A 17,675-nucleotide genomic window follows, 5' to 3' on the forward strand; every position below is an offset into this window, starting at 1 on the left:
GTTTTGATCTGAGCGTCATTGATGAGTCTAATGTAGAAGAAACGCGCGTCTGGCGTATTAAATTATAATCCTGGTACCTTTGATAACTATTAATAATCTAAATAAAGAAAATTGAATTTCAGATGAGATAATGAATTAAGTTAAGTTGATACTAACAATGGGAAATATTGACATGGTGGTACACATGTGGTAGCTATAAACTGTTACATTGACTCTAGTGAGCTTTAACTGTATGACAACAAAGGTAAATATAAACAACAAGTCATTTAAGGGTTGAAAATTATGTTCTAGTCCTTAATCTAATGCCGGACAAAGAATAATTATTTGAATTTATTTTCTCTGATTAGAATATGCAAATAAACTCGATCAACATAGATCTGCTCTATCTGGCATTAAGTATTTGGTTGAACATTGTCGTACTCATTAGTATGAACTGCCCACATTTTCTTTTTTTTTTTTTACAAAAAAAAACCAAAAAACTGCCAGCAGAAGTTGAGGTAAACATATACAAGCATATATTTTTTCTGGATTGCCAATAGTATATACAATGATATTTTATGAATGTTTTAACAAAGTGATATTGTCACTTCATATAATTTGGCGTCCTTGGTTTTACTCCTTGTTGGTGTACTACATCCTATATAGAGTTGTCCTGTTGGGGTGAATACAAGAGAACATAGTAATACTATGTTTATGTCACTTGTTTTATAACATGTCACCAGTGTGCCAGCATTGTTCAGGATATGGAGTGTATAAGTGTTGATATCAGCTACAATAATATTGTCTCTAGGTGTTGTCACTATGTCTCTTAGATTGAAAGGTATGTCTTTGTTGATCTCTCTATCTCCTGTATAGATATTGATTATATCGCCTCCCTGTTCCAATACTACTACTCTATATCTGTTACCACGTACTCCACCATCAACCACATGAATATTACCATTACTGGTACTGGTTATTCTTAAGGGATAGGTAAATATAGGTTGTTTATGTTGATCATGTTCATACACTCTCTCATGGTCTCCATTCTGATTCAGCAGTATTACAACTCTTCTTCCTTGTTTAAGGAAGTCTCTATTATTACCTTCTTCTAAAATTTTATTGTCACTAGTGATATGGACTGCTGTAGGGTAGAATGGTGACAGATTATATACAGTGTCTGCAAGTTTACCCGTACTACTGATTACCTCTTTGATTCTTAATCCCTCAGGACAAAGAAGTAGATTATTTGATTGAGTAACAGCCATACCATACACACTGATATTATAACTGGATAGAACCTTTATGTTGTTTCCATCAAGTTTTACTTTTTGAACTAAACAAAAACCACCAGAACTTATCCAGAAAGTCTGTTCAATAGATGAGCTAACAAATGTTACAGCCTCTAATTCTAGTTTGATATTGTTTATTTATTTCCAGATGAACATGCGGTTCATAAGTAAGATTTTCATCAAATTCCAACACCCCAATGTAAGCCTGAGTGACCTCTTCTGGAATGAAGTTTGGTAAAGAGCCATAACTTGATCTTGGTTGGGGTATTTGAATGTCAATAGATTTTTCTAAATTATTTACTTCTGTAAAGAACTTGGAGGCATCACTGATTTGAATGAATTCCTGGACTTTATTGTTTTTGTTGTCAGCTTGTTTTAGTAAAACTGAGACAGCATTTAAGTCAGTTTTGATCATGTTAGAAACAGAGTTGTGATTCTAAGAACATCTTCCTTTACCTGGTTGTATTTATAATTTTCTGATGATAAAAGTTGGCTAAGCTGTTCTTTTTTATATTTTGGGTTCTCAATGCTCTTCAACTTTGTATTTGTTTGGCTTTTTAACTATTTTGATCTGAGCGTCACTGATGAGTCTTATGTAGACGAAACGCGCGTCTGGCGTATAAAATTATAATCCCGGTACTTTTGATAACTAATTATATACAATTACTTTCCTTTTCCTTTGAATTTTCCTTTGTCCTTTTTTCAATTTGTCTTTAACATCGTATCCTTCCTGAATTTCTGTTCGATCATGTTTGTTGTGAATTTTTGGTACATAGGTTGGACATAGAAGACTTTCACATGTCTTACAATACAGACATACATATTGTTCAACATGGTCCTGACGGGAAATGTTTGCAAAATTTTCTTATTAAGTCCAATTTCTTTGATATCAATTAATCTGTGATCCTATGCTGTTTTTCCCCTTAAACATACCTTCTTACAATGATTACACAATAAAAGACCACACTCTAAACACTTCCATTTAATGGGTCTATCACTTTCACATAATCCACAATTGACAGGAATTTGTCCTTTTCGGACTGATTGTGAAAATGCCATTTTATTACACTTCAACAGGTGTATTATTTTCCTTGTTTGTAACCTAGGCCTCCTTGACAAACTTATCCCAGGTTTTTAGAAACATTTTTCGATCTATGATTACTCATTTCTCAGTTTATAAATAAAGTGTAGTATGAATAAACTTTAAATCAATATTTAAAGTTAAATGACTGTTTAAAACAAGTGGTATACATAATTGTTTTACATTGTCTTTTCGGGGCCTTTTATAGCTGACTATGCGGTATGGGCTTTGCTCATTGTTGAAGGCCATACGGTGACCTATAGCTGTTAATGTCTGCGTTATTTTGGTCTTTTGTGGATAGTTGTCTCATTCACACCACATCTTCTTTTTTATAAATCTAGCAAATGATATGTTGGAGTTTAAATGGACGTATGAATAGGTGTACATGAATATATAAGATATTATTTGAATTTATTTTCTCTGATTAGAATATGCAAATAAACTCATCATATATCTGCTCTATCTGGCATTAAGTATTTGGTGGAACATTGTCTTACTCATAAGTATGAATTGCCCACATTTTCTTTTTTTTTTGCTAAAAAAAAACCAAAAAAACTGCCAGCAGAAGTTGAGGTAAACGTATACAAGAATATATTTTTTTCCTGGATTGCCTATAGTATATACAATGATATTTTATGAATGTTTTAACAAAGTGATATTGTCACTTCATATAATTTGGCGTCCTTGGCTTTACACCTTTTTGGTGTACTACATTCTATATAGAGTTGTCCTGTTGGGGTGAATACAAGAGAACATAGTAGTACTATGTTTATGTCACTTGTTTTATGACATGTCACCAGTGTGCCAGCATTGTTCAGTATATGGAGTGTATGAGTGTTGATATCAGCTACAATAACATTGTCTCTAGGTGTTGTCACTATGTCTCTTGGATTGAAAGGTATGTCTTTGTTGATCTCTCTATCTCCTGTATAGATATTGATTATATCGCCTCCCTGTTCTAACATTACTACTCTATATATGCCACCACGTACTCCACCATCAACTACATGAATATTACCATTACTGGTACTGGTAATTCTCAAGAGATAGGTAAATATAGGTTGTTTATGTTGGTCATGTTCATACACTCTCTCGTGGTCTCCATTCCGATTCATCAGTATTACAACTCTTTTTCCTTATTATAGTCTCTATTATTACCTCCTACTAAAACTTTATTGTCACTAGTGATATGGACTGCTGTAGGGTAGAATGGTGATAGATTATATACTGTGTCTGTAAGTGATTACTTCTTTGAGTCTTAATCCCTCAGGACACAGAAGTAGATTATCTGATTGAGTAACAGCCATACCATACACATTTATATTATAACTGGATAGAACCTTTATGTTGTTTTCATCAAGTGTTACTTTTTGAACTAAACAAAAACCACCAGAACTTATCCAGAAAGTCTGATCAATAGATGAGCTAACAAATGTTACAGCCTCTAATTCAGTTTCATATTGTTTATTTAATTCCAGATGAACATGCGGTTCATAAGAAAGATTTTCATCAAATTCCAACACCCCAATGTAAGCCTGAGTGACCTCTTCTGGAATGAAGTTTGGTAAAGAGCCATAACTTGATCTTGGTTGGGGTATTTGAATGTCAATAGATTTTTCTAAATTGTTTACTCCTGTAAAGAACTTGGAGGCATCACTGATTTGAATGAATTCCTGTACTTTATTGTTTTTGTTGTCAGCTTGTTTTAGTAAAACTGAGACAGCATTTAAGTCAGTTTTGATCATGTTAGAAACAGAGTTGTGATTCTAAGAACATCTTCCTTTACCTGGTTGTATTTATAATTTTCTGATGATAAAAGTTGGCTAAGCTGTTCTTTTTTATATTTTGGGTCCTCAATGCTCTTCAACTTTGTATTTGTTTGGCTTTTTAACTATTTTGATCTGAGCGTCACTGATGAGTCTTGTGTAGACGAAACGCGCGTCTGGCGTATAAAATTATAATCCTGGTACTTTTGATAACTAATTATATACAATTACTTTCCTTTTCCTTTGAATTTTCCTTTGTCCTTTTTTCAATTTGTCAAATTTAACATCGTATCCTTCATGAATTTCTGTTCGATCATGTTTGTTGTGAATTTTATGCTGCCACATGTGGACCAGGATCTGCTTACCCTTCCGCAGCACCTGAGATCACCCCTAGTTTTTGGTGGGGTTCGTGTTGTTTATTCTTTAGTTTTCTATGTTGTGTCATGTGTACTATTGTTTTTCTGTTTTTCTGTTTGTCTTTTTTCATTTTTAGCCATGGCGTTGTCAGTTTGTTTTAGATTTATGAGTTTGACTGTCTCTTTGGTATCTTTCGCCGTCCCTCTTTTATAAATAATGTGTAGTATGAATAAACTTTAAACCAATATTTAAAGTTAAATGACTGTTTAAAACAAGTGGTATACATAGATCTAGCAAATGATATGTTGGAGTTTAAATGGACGTATGAATATGTGTACATGAATATATAACATTTATTATTAATAAACACACATTTAATTTGATTAAAAAGCTGTTGTGATCAATGATGGTAATAGTAAAATCAATAAAGATCTGACTAGTGTGACCAGGGGATATCGAAGGTCTAGCTAGAAGTCAGTCAATTAAGATCTGACATACTTAGAAGTATTGTGACCATGGGGATATCAAATGCCCAATGAAATGTAGAGTTAGAGGAAGCCTTCAAGGTCTTGCTCATAGTCAGTCAGTATGGATCTGACTCAGTGTAGCCAGGGGATATCAAATGCCCGATGAAATGTCGATTGAGAGGAAGGTCTTGCTAGTAGTCAGTCAGAATGGATCTGACTTAGTGTGGCCAGGGGATATCAAATGCCCGATGAAATGTCGATTGAGAGGAAGGTCTTGCTAGTAATCAGTCTAATAAGATCTGACGTAATGTGGTCAGGGGATATCAAATGCCCGATGAAATGTCGAGTTAGAGGAAGGTCATGCTAGAAGTCAGTCAATTAAGATCTGACTTAGTGTGGTCAGGGATATCAATATCGACTGAGAGGAAGGTAGCAACTATATTTGCTTGTCATAGGCCCTTTTGAAAAGATTTTATATGTACAGGTCTTATTTTTATATATGTAACAATGTTGTTCTAACATAAAACATTTTCATTGATCTGTTCAAATAAACCTTCATCATGGAACCGATAACGTATGGAAAAACTGTTAATCTTCCAAGCGGCTGAATCAAGACGGTATTAGTAAAATAATTATTTAAAAATTCTACATTATAAACATCTGTCTTAAAATACAACAGTAAAGTAGATTTTGTATTTAACGGCCACATTGATTTGAACCTATCTTTAATGACAGAATATTAATCCAATCCAAAGTCATATTCAGCCTAATAATTCACATTCGGTTATGTCAAATAAAAAAATGTCCTGCTGTCTGTGAGACAGATCTCCCATAACCGCCAATCAAATCAGGATGCAGTCTTTTAACTTTTAATGAAATACTTCAATTTTACCATTATAAATCTGAGACAAATCAAATAGAATAGATGGCGTAGGTAGGATTTGGATTTCATGCGAGATAAACTTGAGAAAAAGAATTAAATGTAACGACAAATGGTAGAAATTATGTTAAAATTATTATAAAGTCTGATGGTCAAGTTCATTTGACACTTAGAGATGCTACTCTCACACAACAACCTCAATTCTACGACCAGAAACACTGCTATATTTTTTTACACATTCAATGAAAAAACAACAGATATCAAACTTTAATATGCAGAAACGAATTTCACGAAATATGAACTACATGATACAATTCAGGACATACCTTGGTCATACCAAAATTAATGTACATGATCAATATTCATACTGATTTAAATAATCATACATTTCAGAACAATATTGGGCCAACTTTAACCACTGAACAGCATCCATTGAAATATGTCGCCTTCTCATTATTGTCCGACAATAATATTTCTTTTGTTTAAACATGTTTAGTACAAAACAATGCCAGTTAAAGAAACCATCGGATCACAAACAAAAAGAGGAGGAGACGACGGTATAATTTCGCAGAAAATATTCGAGGTTTTCATATAAGCGAATCAAGGGCAACATGCCATATACAAAATAACTACAAAAACAAGCAAACTAGTAGTGATACGTCCACAAACTATTTCATATCACATAGGATTAGAAAATGAAAAAATGATTACATAGTCAGAAAAATAATACAGAGCACATTCAGACAATCTTGTTTTATTGATTAGAAAATTCGAAAACACACACAATACATTTGCAACTGGTAACCTTTATGGAGTGACAAACAGAAAGAGCTTCTATAGAAACGTCAGTTTAATCTTACAGTAAAGAATGGTCACACATGAACATTTTACCGGTTTACTAATAGAAATTATAATATGACGTGCTTCTTTCGCTTTGTAAACAACATTGTGATAAAAATTCTCGATATATCTATACTTATACACAGACTCAGAGATAAACATAATAATGGCTGTTACAAGTGGGTCTCATTGGGGTCTAAGTGTGACGCGGGATTGCCGATTTTTTGTAAGCGTGACACGTGAAAGTCAAATTATTCTGCCGTGAAAACGGGAAATGAAGTCTAGCGGGACACGGGAAATTACAAAAAAATGAGAATTGCTTACGTACATAGTGTAAGCGGGATATGGGAATCTGACAAAACAGTAAGCGGGATTCGGGATCAGAACCCCCCAATGATACCCCCTTACAATATACTTCCCACGTAAATATACATGTATTGGAACCTATTTGCAGACTCTTTGCCAATTTTATTGTTTTTAAAAAGTGCAATTAAAAAAGACCAAATAACTGTTATTCTTATTCGGATGCATAATAAAAAGAAGTAATGCACAAGAGCTCGGAAAAATCAACAAACAAAAAAAAATTCCGCGAAGTCTATTAATTTTTTTGGCGCATTTAGGTCATTTCAAAAAATGACGTCATACAAATAAAACCGCTAAAGTTGAAAGTTTTCTTTTACGTGAACCATCGAAATTCGTATGATATTGTATTAAAACTGATTTTTGAGATAGGTTTTGTTTTGTTTTGTATTCTATTGCATTATTTGCATATTTACTAATTTCAACAAGTCAACATGGCGGCTCCTTATAGTTACGAAATGTCAACTTTGGATTTGACGGAAGCTCACGAGAAAATCCTGTAAATTTAAAATGGCAAATTTTGGGTTTTAGAATTAGAAGAACTAAACAGGTTTTCTCCTAGCGGTTAGTCACGAAATTACCCATGCAAGCTACGGATTTATTAAGATGTATTTTTAATTTGTATATAAGTTATAGTGACGAATTAGAAATGGACATATTGTGTAGACACCTTTCTATTGTTGAAATATTACTATATGTTGCCTTCTAGATGTCCTTAATATGTTCTTGTCGTTTGGTTGCTGTCTTATTGACGTATAACCTACAATCATACATTTTTAGTTCCTCTGAGTGTACTTTTAAATCGGCGCATGAAAAATCATAACTAAACTGGTTATTGTGTATAGATTAATTGTCTTTCTTTCCCTCAATAATGCAAGGAAGATGAACCAAAGAGAGATTTACACAGGCACTTGTTTCTATCCATATTTAATACATATGAACAGTTGACCTTCCCATGTGGAGTTGAACCTTAATTAAAAATATTATATATGTAAACAGAAAATAATGTTACACTTTTCAATCTTTAACGTCCCCTCCCCTCCATTTTTTTACTGTACCAATTTTAAAGACATGTCGCTTCTAAACAAAATCTGATTGATCTGCAGCTTATCCCCCAAACCTGTTTTGATACAACTTAAATATGTTCCTCATTAAATTCGATCCCAAAACTTAAAAGGCATACATATCTAGATAGTCGTAATTAATTCCATTGAGCACGAAACTAATCAAAATCAGATTTTATTTATTTGGATATTCTAAAATACATTTCTTTTTCTGCAGATTGTTATTTTCCCTTTTTGGATGGTGATTTCCCATTGGCATCATCTTACGATGTTTAAATTTTTAGTTTCTTTTAACTAGTTCGCTATGTTCGTGTCTGTTTTGACGTTTTTGATTTTAACGAACGTAATCTATGTATTACTGGTAAATTTTAAGCCAGGGATTTCGTTACCACAAATTACTTAAAACATTTACTAAATTCTTCCATAGATATAAAGATTTGGTTTTGAAGTTCAAACGGGATAGCACATCCTATTTTTTTTTTATGGAAATGTTATTTACCGTGCCCGGAAATTTAGAAACGATCCTGGTAAACTTATCGATCCTTGAAATAAACTTATTCTATAAAAGGTTACCAATTCAACACTGTAATTAGATCATTGAATATTGTTTTATTGATATTAATATTGATTATGTCAGTAAATTAAAAGCAAACTAAATATTATTGTTATATTCATATACACATTCATGGATCTACAATCTGTCGATATCCGTATCTTGGCATTGCACAAGGTCGTGTTTTTCCTCTGACTGTTTATGACGTGTTTACACTTAATTCATTGGATGTTGGATGTGTACTGATTGATAATTTAGTCTTAGATGCATGATTTTTTTATTAGTTGTTAGTGGTTTTGATCTAGCTCTCAGTAACTTCGGGTATTCTCAGACCAGTAATTAGTGTCTTTTTTTAGTTTGGATATAAAAGTACCCGGCCCCGTCCACTATGTGTTTTTGTTAGATGTATGTTATTTGTATCTGATAAATTAAGCCTTTTTCAACTGATTTTTATAGTTTGTTCTTGTGTTGTACTGTTACACCACTGTCCCAGGTTGGGGGAGAGGGAGGTTGGGATTCCGCAAACATGTTTAACACCGCCACATTCTGCATGAATGTGCCTGTCCCAAGTCAGGAGCCTGTAATTCAGTGGTTGACAATTGTTGAAGTGTTACATATTTGTTTTTCGTACATTTTTTGTATGTAAATTAGGCCGTTAGTTTTCTCGTTTGAATTGTTTTACATTTGTAATTTCGGGGCCTTTTATAGCTGACTATGCGGTATGGGCTTTGCTTATGGTTGAAGGCCGTACGGTAACCTATAGTTGTTAATTACTATGTCATTTGGTCACTTGTGGAGAGTTGCCTCATTGGTAATCATATCACATCTTTTTTATGTTCGCTACACTCGGTGATATTTTTTAAATTTTATATGGAATTACACTCCTTTCAAAATCTAGGGTCCGCCCATAAAGAGTACTTTTGAACTGTGCAGTATATCTGAGGAAGTTATTGCACACCTTTGCTGTGCATTATCCAGATTATAGCACAGTAAGAACAAAGAGATTTTACCCATGTCATGTGTTAAGTATCCTTCCTTAACACATGACAGAGGCAAAATTCCTTTGATCTTACTGTGGTATAATCTGGATAATGCACGGGTCAGGTGTGCATTAACTACTTCAATAATTGCACAGGTCAAGTGAACTTCACGTCCTTGACAGATGTTTATTGTACAGTACTTTGCGTTTGTTGATTCCATTGCTACTACAAATATTTGTTTTTCTCCATTTTGTAAGAAATATCAAGTGGATACATGTATCTATACTCGGACATAAAAATCAGTCACTTGATAAAACATCAGAATAGAAAACATACAAAACAAATGTAGTAGTATTGCAATCAACATAATACAAGTCTAAATAAGATAAAGAACACAGGTTGATTTAATACTAAAATTATTTTTCCATCAATATAAAAAAAATTGTCATTAAAAAAAAAATGAAAATAAAGTATCATCGACATCTTCCTATTATAGTCTTGATATGTAAGTTATCAGTGTCACAACATGACACAATGAAAACTAAAAAAAAAAACCCGCCTTTTCATACATTTCTATGTACGGCTTAAAAACAACTTAAAATAACAATTCAGTGTTAAAAATTGAACACAAAATCTGTGAGGTTCACATCTTCGTTACAAAATTGAACACGAAGTTTTGAAAAGAGCTGTTACTTGGCAATCCCCGATATTTTCCTTCTGGTTTTGAAACATTAAATGCATTTTCTGTATTTTCAATATTAACTTGCTCAGGAAAGATTGCACGAGTATCGGTTAATGGTTTGGGATCCTCAAGTTTTATCTGCTTATTAGATGGATTCAAAATGTTAGAGACATCTTTTAGCATAGAATCCGCAGGTCTTTTGTAGGTACGAACAGCCTTTTCACTCCTGTGACCTGTTCTATCCATTATCATCTGCTCACTGACTCCTGCTTGGTACAATCTAGTTGCAAGTGTTCTTTTCCCCGAGTGGTTACTAAAATTCCCCTTTAATTCTCCCTTTTGGCATATTGTCTTCATGAGTGACCCTAATCTATTAGCACCCAGTATGTGGTCAAACTTAACAGAACCATCTGATAAAACAGGTCTACGATAAAAAAAAAAAAAAAGGACTGCTAACAGATTTATCAATTTCGAATATTGCATTCATATACATCTGATACGATTTTAGGGTCTGACAATCCTTCTCTAAATATTGTCCGACATATTTTGGTGCAATATAGCGATGGCGTAGCCCTCCATTATACGTTTTATTATCCTTACCCCGGAATTCAATATAGTTTCCGTTATCATCTTCTCCTAATTGTATTTGAGAAATTTGCAGATTACGGTGTTCGTCACGACCACGTAGACCAAAATATTTACAGTTGTAGAAAAAAACAGTATGCAATAAACTTTCGGATGAATGATTACTAACTAAGCATTTACTAATATACTGTATATTCATTTCAGGTATCAGTCATCCTTATTATTAAAGCTATAAACCTAGGAAGATGTTGACTCTCATTTATGACTGATACTCAACTAACAGCTTAACCACAGTGAATTTACAATGCCAGTTCTACAGTGCCCTATAGACGGCTGTAATTGGAAATCTCAGGACCTGGATGAAGCATTTGCTGCTGCTCTAACCACTGCTCTACAGATTCATGACAAAACCGTCCACCCACCTCTGGCTCAACCGTCAACGCACAAGTTAAAATTAGACCCACCTTCTATAGCCACAGGATGTGATCCAGATCAATGGTCTGCATTCACTAGACAGTGGAAGATGTATAAAACAGGGATGGCGATCACAGACAATGTCTTGCCCACAGCCCTTTTCTACTGCTGTGGCACTAATCTGCGTACAGATATTATGCGTGACCTTCAAGGTGATGTTGCTAGTATGCTAGAGACAGATCTTTTAAAGGCAATCAAAAGGCTAGCTGTCAAAGAAGAAAGCACACTTGTCCAACGCATAAAATTGAACAGGATGACTCAATCACCTGGTTCAAATATCAGAACTTTTTTGGCCAGTCTCAGAGGCCAAGCATCACTGTGCCAGTATAAAGCAACGTGTAAAGAATTAGGTTGCAACCATATATTTGACTATAGTGATGAGATAATAAAAGACAATTTAGTAAGAGGTATTGCAGACCCAGAAATTATGTCTGACCTGCTAGGTGACTCCAAGACAGATAGAACATTAGAAGAGACTGTATCATTTATTGCTCAGAAAGAGCAGGGTAATGTCACAAGGAGTGCAGTAGGAGATTCAACTAGTGCTATGAGTGCCACATGTAATACCCAGAAGCGACCACAAGCAGCTGGAGCCAAATGTTGGGCTTGTGGTGGTCCTGCTCATGGACAGAGGAATGATCGCAAGGCCAGGTCTAGATACTGCGAAGCTTGGACATTCACATGTTCTAAATGTACAGTCAAAGGCCATTACACCAAATCATGCAGCAAGTGCACTACCTGTGGCGTATGGGGCCACCGTGATGCATCTTCTAGAATCTGCACTCAAGGTAAGGGCCACAGGAACCCGCCCAATCAAGGGAAATCAACCAAAGACCAAGAACAAGAACAAGTTGGTTATATCTATGAGCAGCTGTGCACTACATCTGAACAGACAAACCAAGTATTACGTCTTGAACATCACATATTTGATGGACACTGGGTGGCGAGACCCTCAAAACCACATCCAATGCTCCTGGTGAACATGACACCCCTACCTGAGGACCATTCATCGTTTGGACATCCCATTCAAGACACCTCTCAGCTTAAGACAATCACTATGTCCATGGTGGCTGATACAGGATGCCAGAGTTCAATCATACCTTTACAATCTGCAAACAGTCTTGGAATAACAGAAAAGGATCTCCTTCCAGTAAAACTTGTGATGCGTGGAGCTATAAAGGAAGACCTCGGTGTAATTGGAGCAGTCGCAGTAAGTGTTACAACAAAAGACACTACTAGCAGTGCCATGTCAACACGTTTATTGCGTTATGTCTCTGATACCAAGGAAAAAGCTTTCATTTGCAGAGAAGCACTCATATCTCTGGGAATTATTCACACTAACTTTCCTAATGTATCAACAGTCACATCTCCAAACATTGCTGCATCTATGGAAAACTCTGAAGATGTAACCTGCTCTTGTCCTAGACGTCGACCTTCACCACCACCTGTTCCCACATCTTTACCACCCGGTCTGAAGGCCACAGAGGAACATATAGAGTCACTAAAAGAGTGGTTTCTTGATTACTATGGTGCTACAACATTTAATGTATGTGAACATCAACCTCTACCACTTATGAATTGTGAGCCTCTTCAACTCCATGTTGATCCAAATGCCACACCGGTAGCCGTCCACAAACCAGCACTTGTTCCTATCCATTGGCAGGATAAAGTTTATGCTGATCTTGAGAGAGATGTTCGCATTGGTGTACTGGAACAAATAAGTCAAAACACACCTACAACTTGGTGCTCAAGAATGGTTGTAACCAGCAAGGCTGATGGCACTCCAAGGCGGACAGTAGACCTACAACCACAAAATCGACATTCTGTTCGGCAAACACATCATGTCCCAAGTCCTTTTCATCTAGCTGACCGTGTCCCTCAAGGTATGAAAAAAACAGTGACAGATGCTTGGAATGGGTACCACTCAGTGCCTGTTCGTGAAGAAGATCGCCATTTCACAACATTCATCACACCATGGGGGCGCTACAGGTACAAGGTTGCTCCACAGGGATTTATGGCCAGCGGTGACGCTTACAATCAACGATTTGATGCTATAATATCAAAATTCAACGACAAGGTTAAATGTGTGGATGACACATGTATGTGGGCGAACTCCATTGAAGCAGCATTTTTTCAGGGATGTGAATGGCTCGACCTGTGTGCTCGTAACGGTATTACATTAAACCCAAAGAAGTTTTAATTTGCTCAAGACACTGTCAATTTTGCAGGACTTACAATCACCCCAACAAACATACGACCAAGTACTAAGTTCCTAGATGCAATTAGCAACTTCCCAACACCAACTGACATTACTGGTGCAAGAGCTTGGTTTGGGCTAATAAACCAAGGAGCATATGCATTTGCCATGGCAAGACAAATGAAACCTTTTCGTGCTCTGTTGAAACCATCCACCACATTCTGCTGGACAAATGAATTAGATGAAGTATTTCACAAGTCAAAAGAGATCATTATTCAGGAGATGAAGGAAGGTGTTCGTCTTTTTGACCCTGCTCGTATGACATGCCTAGCTACCGACTGGTCTGTTGACGGAATTGGATTCTTTTTGATGCAGAAGTACTGTCAGTGCTCAAGTAAAACCCCTACCTGCTGTAATGACGGTTGGAAACTATGTCTAGTTGGCAGCAGATTCACACATCCAGCAGAAAGTAGATATGCTCCTATTGAAGGTGAGGCATTGACTGTTGTGTATGCACTTCACCAAACACGCTACTATGTTCTTGGTTGCAAAGACCTTCTTGTTACAACTGACCACAAGCCACTACTACAGATTCTGAACGATCGATCACTCACAGACATCGACAACAGACGACTTCTCAACCTCAAAGAGAAAACTTTAGGGTACAGATTCACAATTCTTCATGTACCAGGCAGAAAGAACCTTGGGCCAGATGCAGCGTCACGGTATCCTGTTGGACCACCAGATCGTCTGAACTTACCTGGTGAAGCACCTGAACTTGATTCCCTAGTTAACATGACTGCTCATTATCATGATACACTTACCAGTCTATGTCTACATAAAGAGGATAATGATACAGCTAATGACGCCTCCACAGTCGCTGCTGCCACTTGTGCCTTGAATGCTGTTATCACAGTTGTTACTTGGAACATGGTTCGTGAGGCCACTGCATCAGACCCTACATTTGTAAATCTAATCAGGCAGCTGGAAGCAGGGTTCCCAGAAGACTACAAGGAGCTACCAACAGACTTGCGTCCTTACCATCGCTTTGCATCCGTTTATGCACCGTGGATGGTGTAGTTCTTATGGGCCAACGAATTGTTATACCTCCAGCTCTTCGCAAACCAGTACTCAATGCTTTACACGCAGCCCACCAAGGAGTCAGCGCTATGCGTGCGAGGGCCATGGACTCTGTATATTGGCCTGAGATCACAGTAGATATTGCCCGGGTGAGAGACCAGTGTGTTCACTGCCATCAGATGGCTTAGTCAAACCCTATGCAGCCACCATCTGCCATAACACCTCCAGATTATCCATTCCAGATGATTTGCAGTGACTACTTCACATATAACAGTAATGACTATGTAGTTATTGTTGACAGGTATTCAAACTGGCCAATGGTATACAAGTCTGAATCAGGTGCCGAAGGACTTGTCAAGAGACTTCGTGAGACGTTCGTGACATTTGGAATCCCAGAAGAGTTGACGTCTGATGGAGGTCCACAGTTCAAAGCAGGGAAGACTCAAGAGTTTTTAAAGGCCTGGGGAGTTCGTCATAGACTTTCATCAGTTGCAAACCCACACGCTAACTGCAGGGCTGAGATAGCGGTAAAAACAGTAAAACGCATGCTGGTGGACAACATTACTGCTGTTGGATCTCTGGATGTTGACAAATTCCAGAGAGCCTTACTAATGTACAGAAATTCTATTGACCCAGAGACAAAAGCATCACCAGCATTGATTCTGTTTGGACGACCCATTCGTGATGCCATTCCCATACTGATGGGTAGATATTCTCCACATGAAACATGGACTGAGTTAATGTCTCATCGAGAGATGGCTCTTGCCAAATGTCATTCAAGGGAACATGAACGGTGGAATGAACACACTCATCACCTGCCAACACTACAGGTTGGAGATCATGTATACATACAAAACTTGGTAGGCAACCATCCCAGGAGATGGGAACGTACAGGAACAGTTGTTGAAGTACGCCAATACCACCAGTATGTTATACGTGTAGATGGTACAGGCCGAGTAACTATCCGCAACCGCCAACACCTTCGAAAGTTCACTCCTTTTCAAACCAACCAAACACAAGGTACTTTGATGGCACCTACTGCAGTTCAACATCAAGAAGTGATCTTGAGCTCTCCATCTACACACAAGTGCCCAAGATTCCAGTGTCTTTATCACCAACAAGAATCTTAAGTCAACCAGCTGCATTGAATGAGACACCAATTATAGTCCCCACTCAAAAACAGGCGACGCAGACTCAGACAATTCAACAGCCTTCACAAATAGATTTGGACCAGTCATTCCACCAGACCCCTGAAACAGATGTACCTTCAACGTCTAGAATACCACGTGCTCTATCCCGTCTTCAGCCACATAATAAAGCTGGAGAAAAGGAACTATTGACACCACGAAGACCGAGCCGCCGCAACACAACAGAACATAACATTGATGAATCAGGAACTGATTAATGAAATATATATGCAAAGACATTGATAAGTGAATCTAGAGACTTTGCGTTTAAAATTGTGAAAGGACACCATACATTTAAAATTGTGAAAGGACACCATATGTTTCAAATTGTGAGAGGACACCATACGTTTAAAATGGTGAAAGGACACCATACATTTAAAATTGTGAAAGGACACCATATGTTTCAAATTGTGAGAGAACACCATACGTTTAAAATTGTGAAAGGACACCATACATTTAAAATTGTGAAAGGACACCATATGTTTAAAATTGTGAAAGGACACCATACGTTTAAAATTGTGAAAGGACACCATACGTTTAATCTTGTTTGCTTCCAGATGACTAACAGAACATTCCTGAAGATCTATTTTCTAATAGACTTGACTTTAATTGTTTAAGTTTTTTTTTTCGTATACAAAAAAAACTTGTCCCCCGGGGAGGAGATAACTAATCATTTACTAATATACTGTATATTCATTTCAGGTATCAGTCATCCTTATTATTAAAGCTATAAACCTAGGAAGATGTTGACTCTCATTTAATTACCAAACACAGACTTGTCCCACAATATTTCTTCCTGTTCAACTGAAATTGGATCTGCTTGTTTAAAATTTATACCATACCCATCTGATGTTAATTTCTTCATCTGTGCATCAAGTATTTCTCTAAACATCAGAAATCTGTCATCAGACTCGTTCAAAAAGTTAAGATTAGAAACACCGTGTGACCGCATTCCTATTAGAAGTCCAGTTACAAGAAGATAAAGTGTTTTCGCTGGATATTTCTCTCCATTCTTTTTTCGAACTTCTAAAACAAATTTTCCTAAAATGCTGTTAATATCTTGAACAGACAAATCCTTCAGGTTTGGTATAATTAAACCACTACCAATTTTAGAATTCTGCCAGTAATGTCATAAACATTAACTGCCCATTTTGTGGCTTTCTTTGTGTTTTTGTTCTCAGCATCTTCAATAAGTGTATCAATTTCATTGTCTGTCATTTCTGAAAACCTTGATTCGACTCCTTGTTCCTGATCTTTAGGTTCTTCATGCTAAAATAAGATATCACATAATTTAACACATGGCAGAGGCAAAATCCAGGATGTTCCGGATGAGAACAATTAAACAATAAAACTAGTCGGAAGTTTCCGCAAATGATTATATCAAGGGTCTAAGAAGCAGATCCAGAACTTTTTATTTAAGGGGGAGGGCTGACTGACCTAAAAGGAGGGGGCGCGGGTCATGCTTCAGTGATTCCCTATATAATTTACCATTTTTTTCCACAAAAGAAGGACCCGGGACTCCATCCCTTGGAATCCCTCAAATCATGCAATAATGGGTCTGCGCGTGGCAGATAATTCTAAAAAAAGACGTACCTTGACATTTTGGATCTTTCCGTTTTCCGAAGGAACTTGCAACCATAGATCTAAGTCTAGTCCTAGGTCAAATGAAACAGCTGAGGTGTTGATTAAATCTCCAGATGCATTCTCATCCATCACATTACTAGGAAACTCTCCAAAAAAGTCCTCTATATTTACATTTCTCAGTTCCATTTCATCCTCCAATGTTTCTAATACTTGCGATAAGATCATATCATCCTCCGATAATTCATGATGAAATCCATCCATTTCAAC

The 17,675-nt window shown here is 36.5% G+C and overlaps 3 protein-coding genes across 3 annotated transcripts; 1 reads left to right on the forward strand and 2 right to left on the reverse strand.

Moving 5' to 3' along the window:
* Nucleotides 1-566: 566 nt before the first annotated feature.
* Nucleotides 567-2,330, reverse strand: LOC139521312 (uncharacterized). Its single transcript, XM_071314791.1, has 2 exons — nucleotides 2,205-2,330; nucleotides 567-1,349 (listed from the first exon to the last, which is right to left on the reverse strand). The coding sequence occupies exons 1-2, from the start codon at nucleotides 2,328-2,330 to the stop codon at nucleotides 567-569; spliced, it is 909 nt and encodes a 302-aa protein (XP_071170892.1).
* A 666-nt stretch (nucleotides 2,331-2,996) lies between these two features.
* LOC139521313 (uncharacterized) lies at nucleotides 2,997-3,467 on the reverse strand. Its single transcript, XM_071314792.1, has one exon. The coding sequence runs from the start codon at nucleotides 3,465-3,467 to the stop codon at nucleotides 2,997-2,999; it is 471 nt and encodes a 156-aa protein (XP_071170893.1).
* An 11,367-nt stretch (nucleotides 3,468-14,834) lies between these two features.
* LOC139521314 (uncharacterized) lies at nucleotides 14,835-16,042 on the forward strand. Its single transcript, XM_071314793.1, has 2 exons — nucleotides 14,835-15,582; nucleotides 15,726-16,042. The coding sequence occupies exons 1-2, from the start codon at nucleotides 14,835-14,837 to the stop codon at nucleotides 16,040-16,042; spliced, it is 1,065 nt and encodes a 354-aa protein (XP_071170894.1).
* The last annotated feature ends 1,633 nt before the right edge of the window (nucleotides 16,043-17,675 follow it).

Source organism: Mytilus edulis, chromosome 4 (assembly GCF_963676685.1).
Source record: "Mytilus edulis chromosome 4, xbMytEdul2.2, whole genome shotgun sequence".
In the NCBI taxonomy this organism is placed as follows: Eukaryota; Metazoa; Mollusca; class Bivalvia; order Mytilida; family Mytilidae; genus Mytilus; species Mytilus edulis.

Coding starts and splice junctions, on each gene's coding strand:
- LOC139521313 (XM_071314792.1), bottom strand. CDS start 3,467: ATGAATCGGAATGGAGACCACGAGAGAGTGTATGAACATGACCAACAT.
- LOC139521314 (XM_071314793.1), top strand. CDS start 14,835: ATGCAGCCACCATCTGCCATAACACCTCCAGATTATCCATTCCAGATG. Junction 15,583..15,725: donor GTATGTTATACGTGTAGATG/GTACAGGCCGAG, acceptor TCTACACACAAG/TGCCCAAGATTCCAGTGTCT.
- LOC139521312 (XM_071314791.1), bottom strand. CDS start 2,330: ATGGCATTTTCACAATCAGTCCGAAAAGGACAAATTCCTGTCAATTGT. Junction 1,350..2,204: donor TGTGTAATCATTGTAAGAAG/GTATGTTTAAGG, acceptor TCTATTGAACAG/ACTTTCTGGATAAGTTCTGG.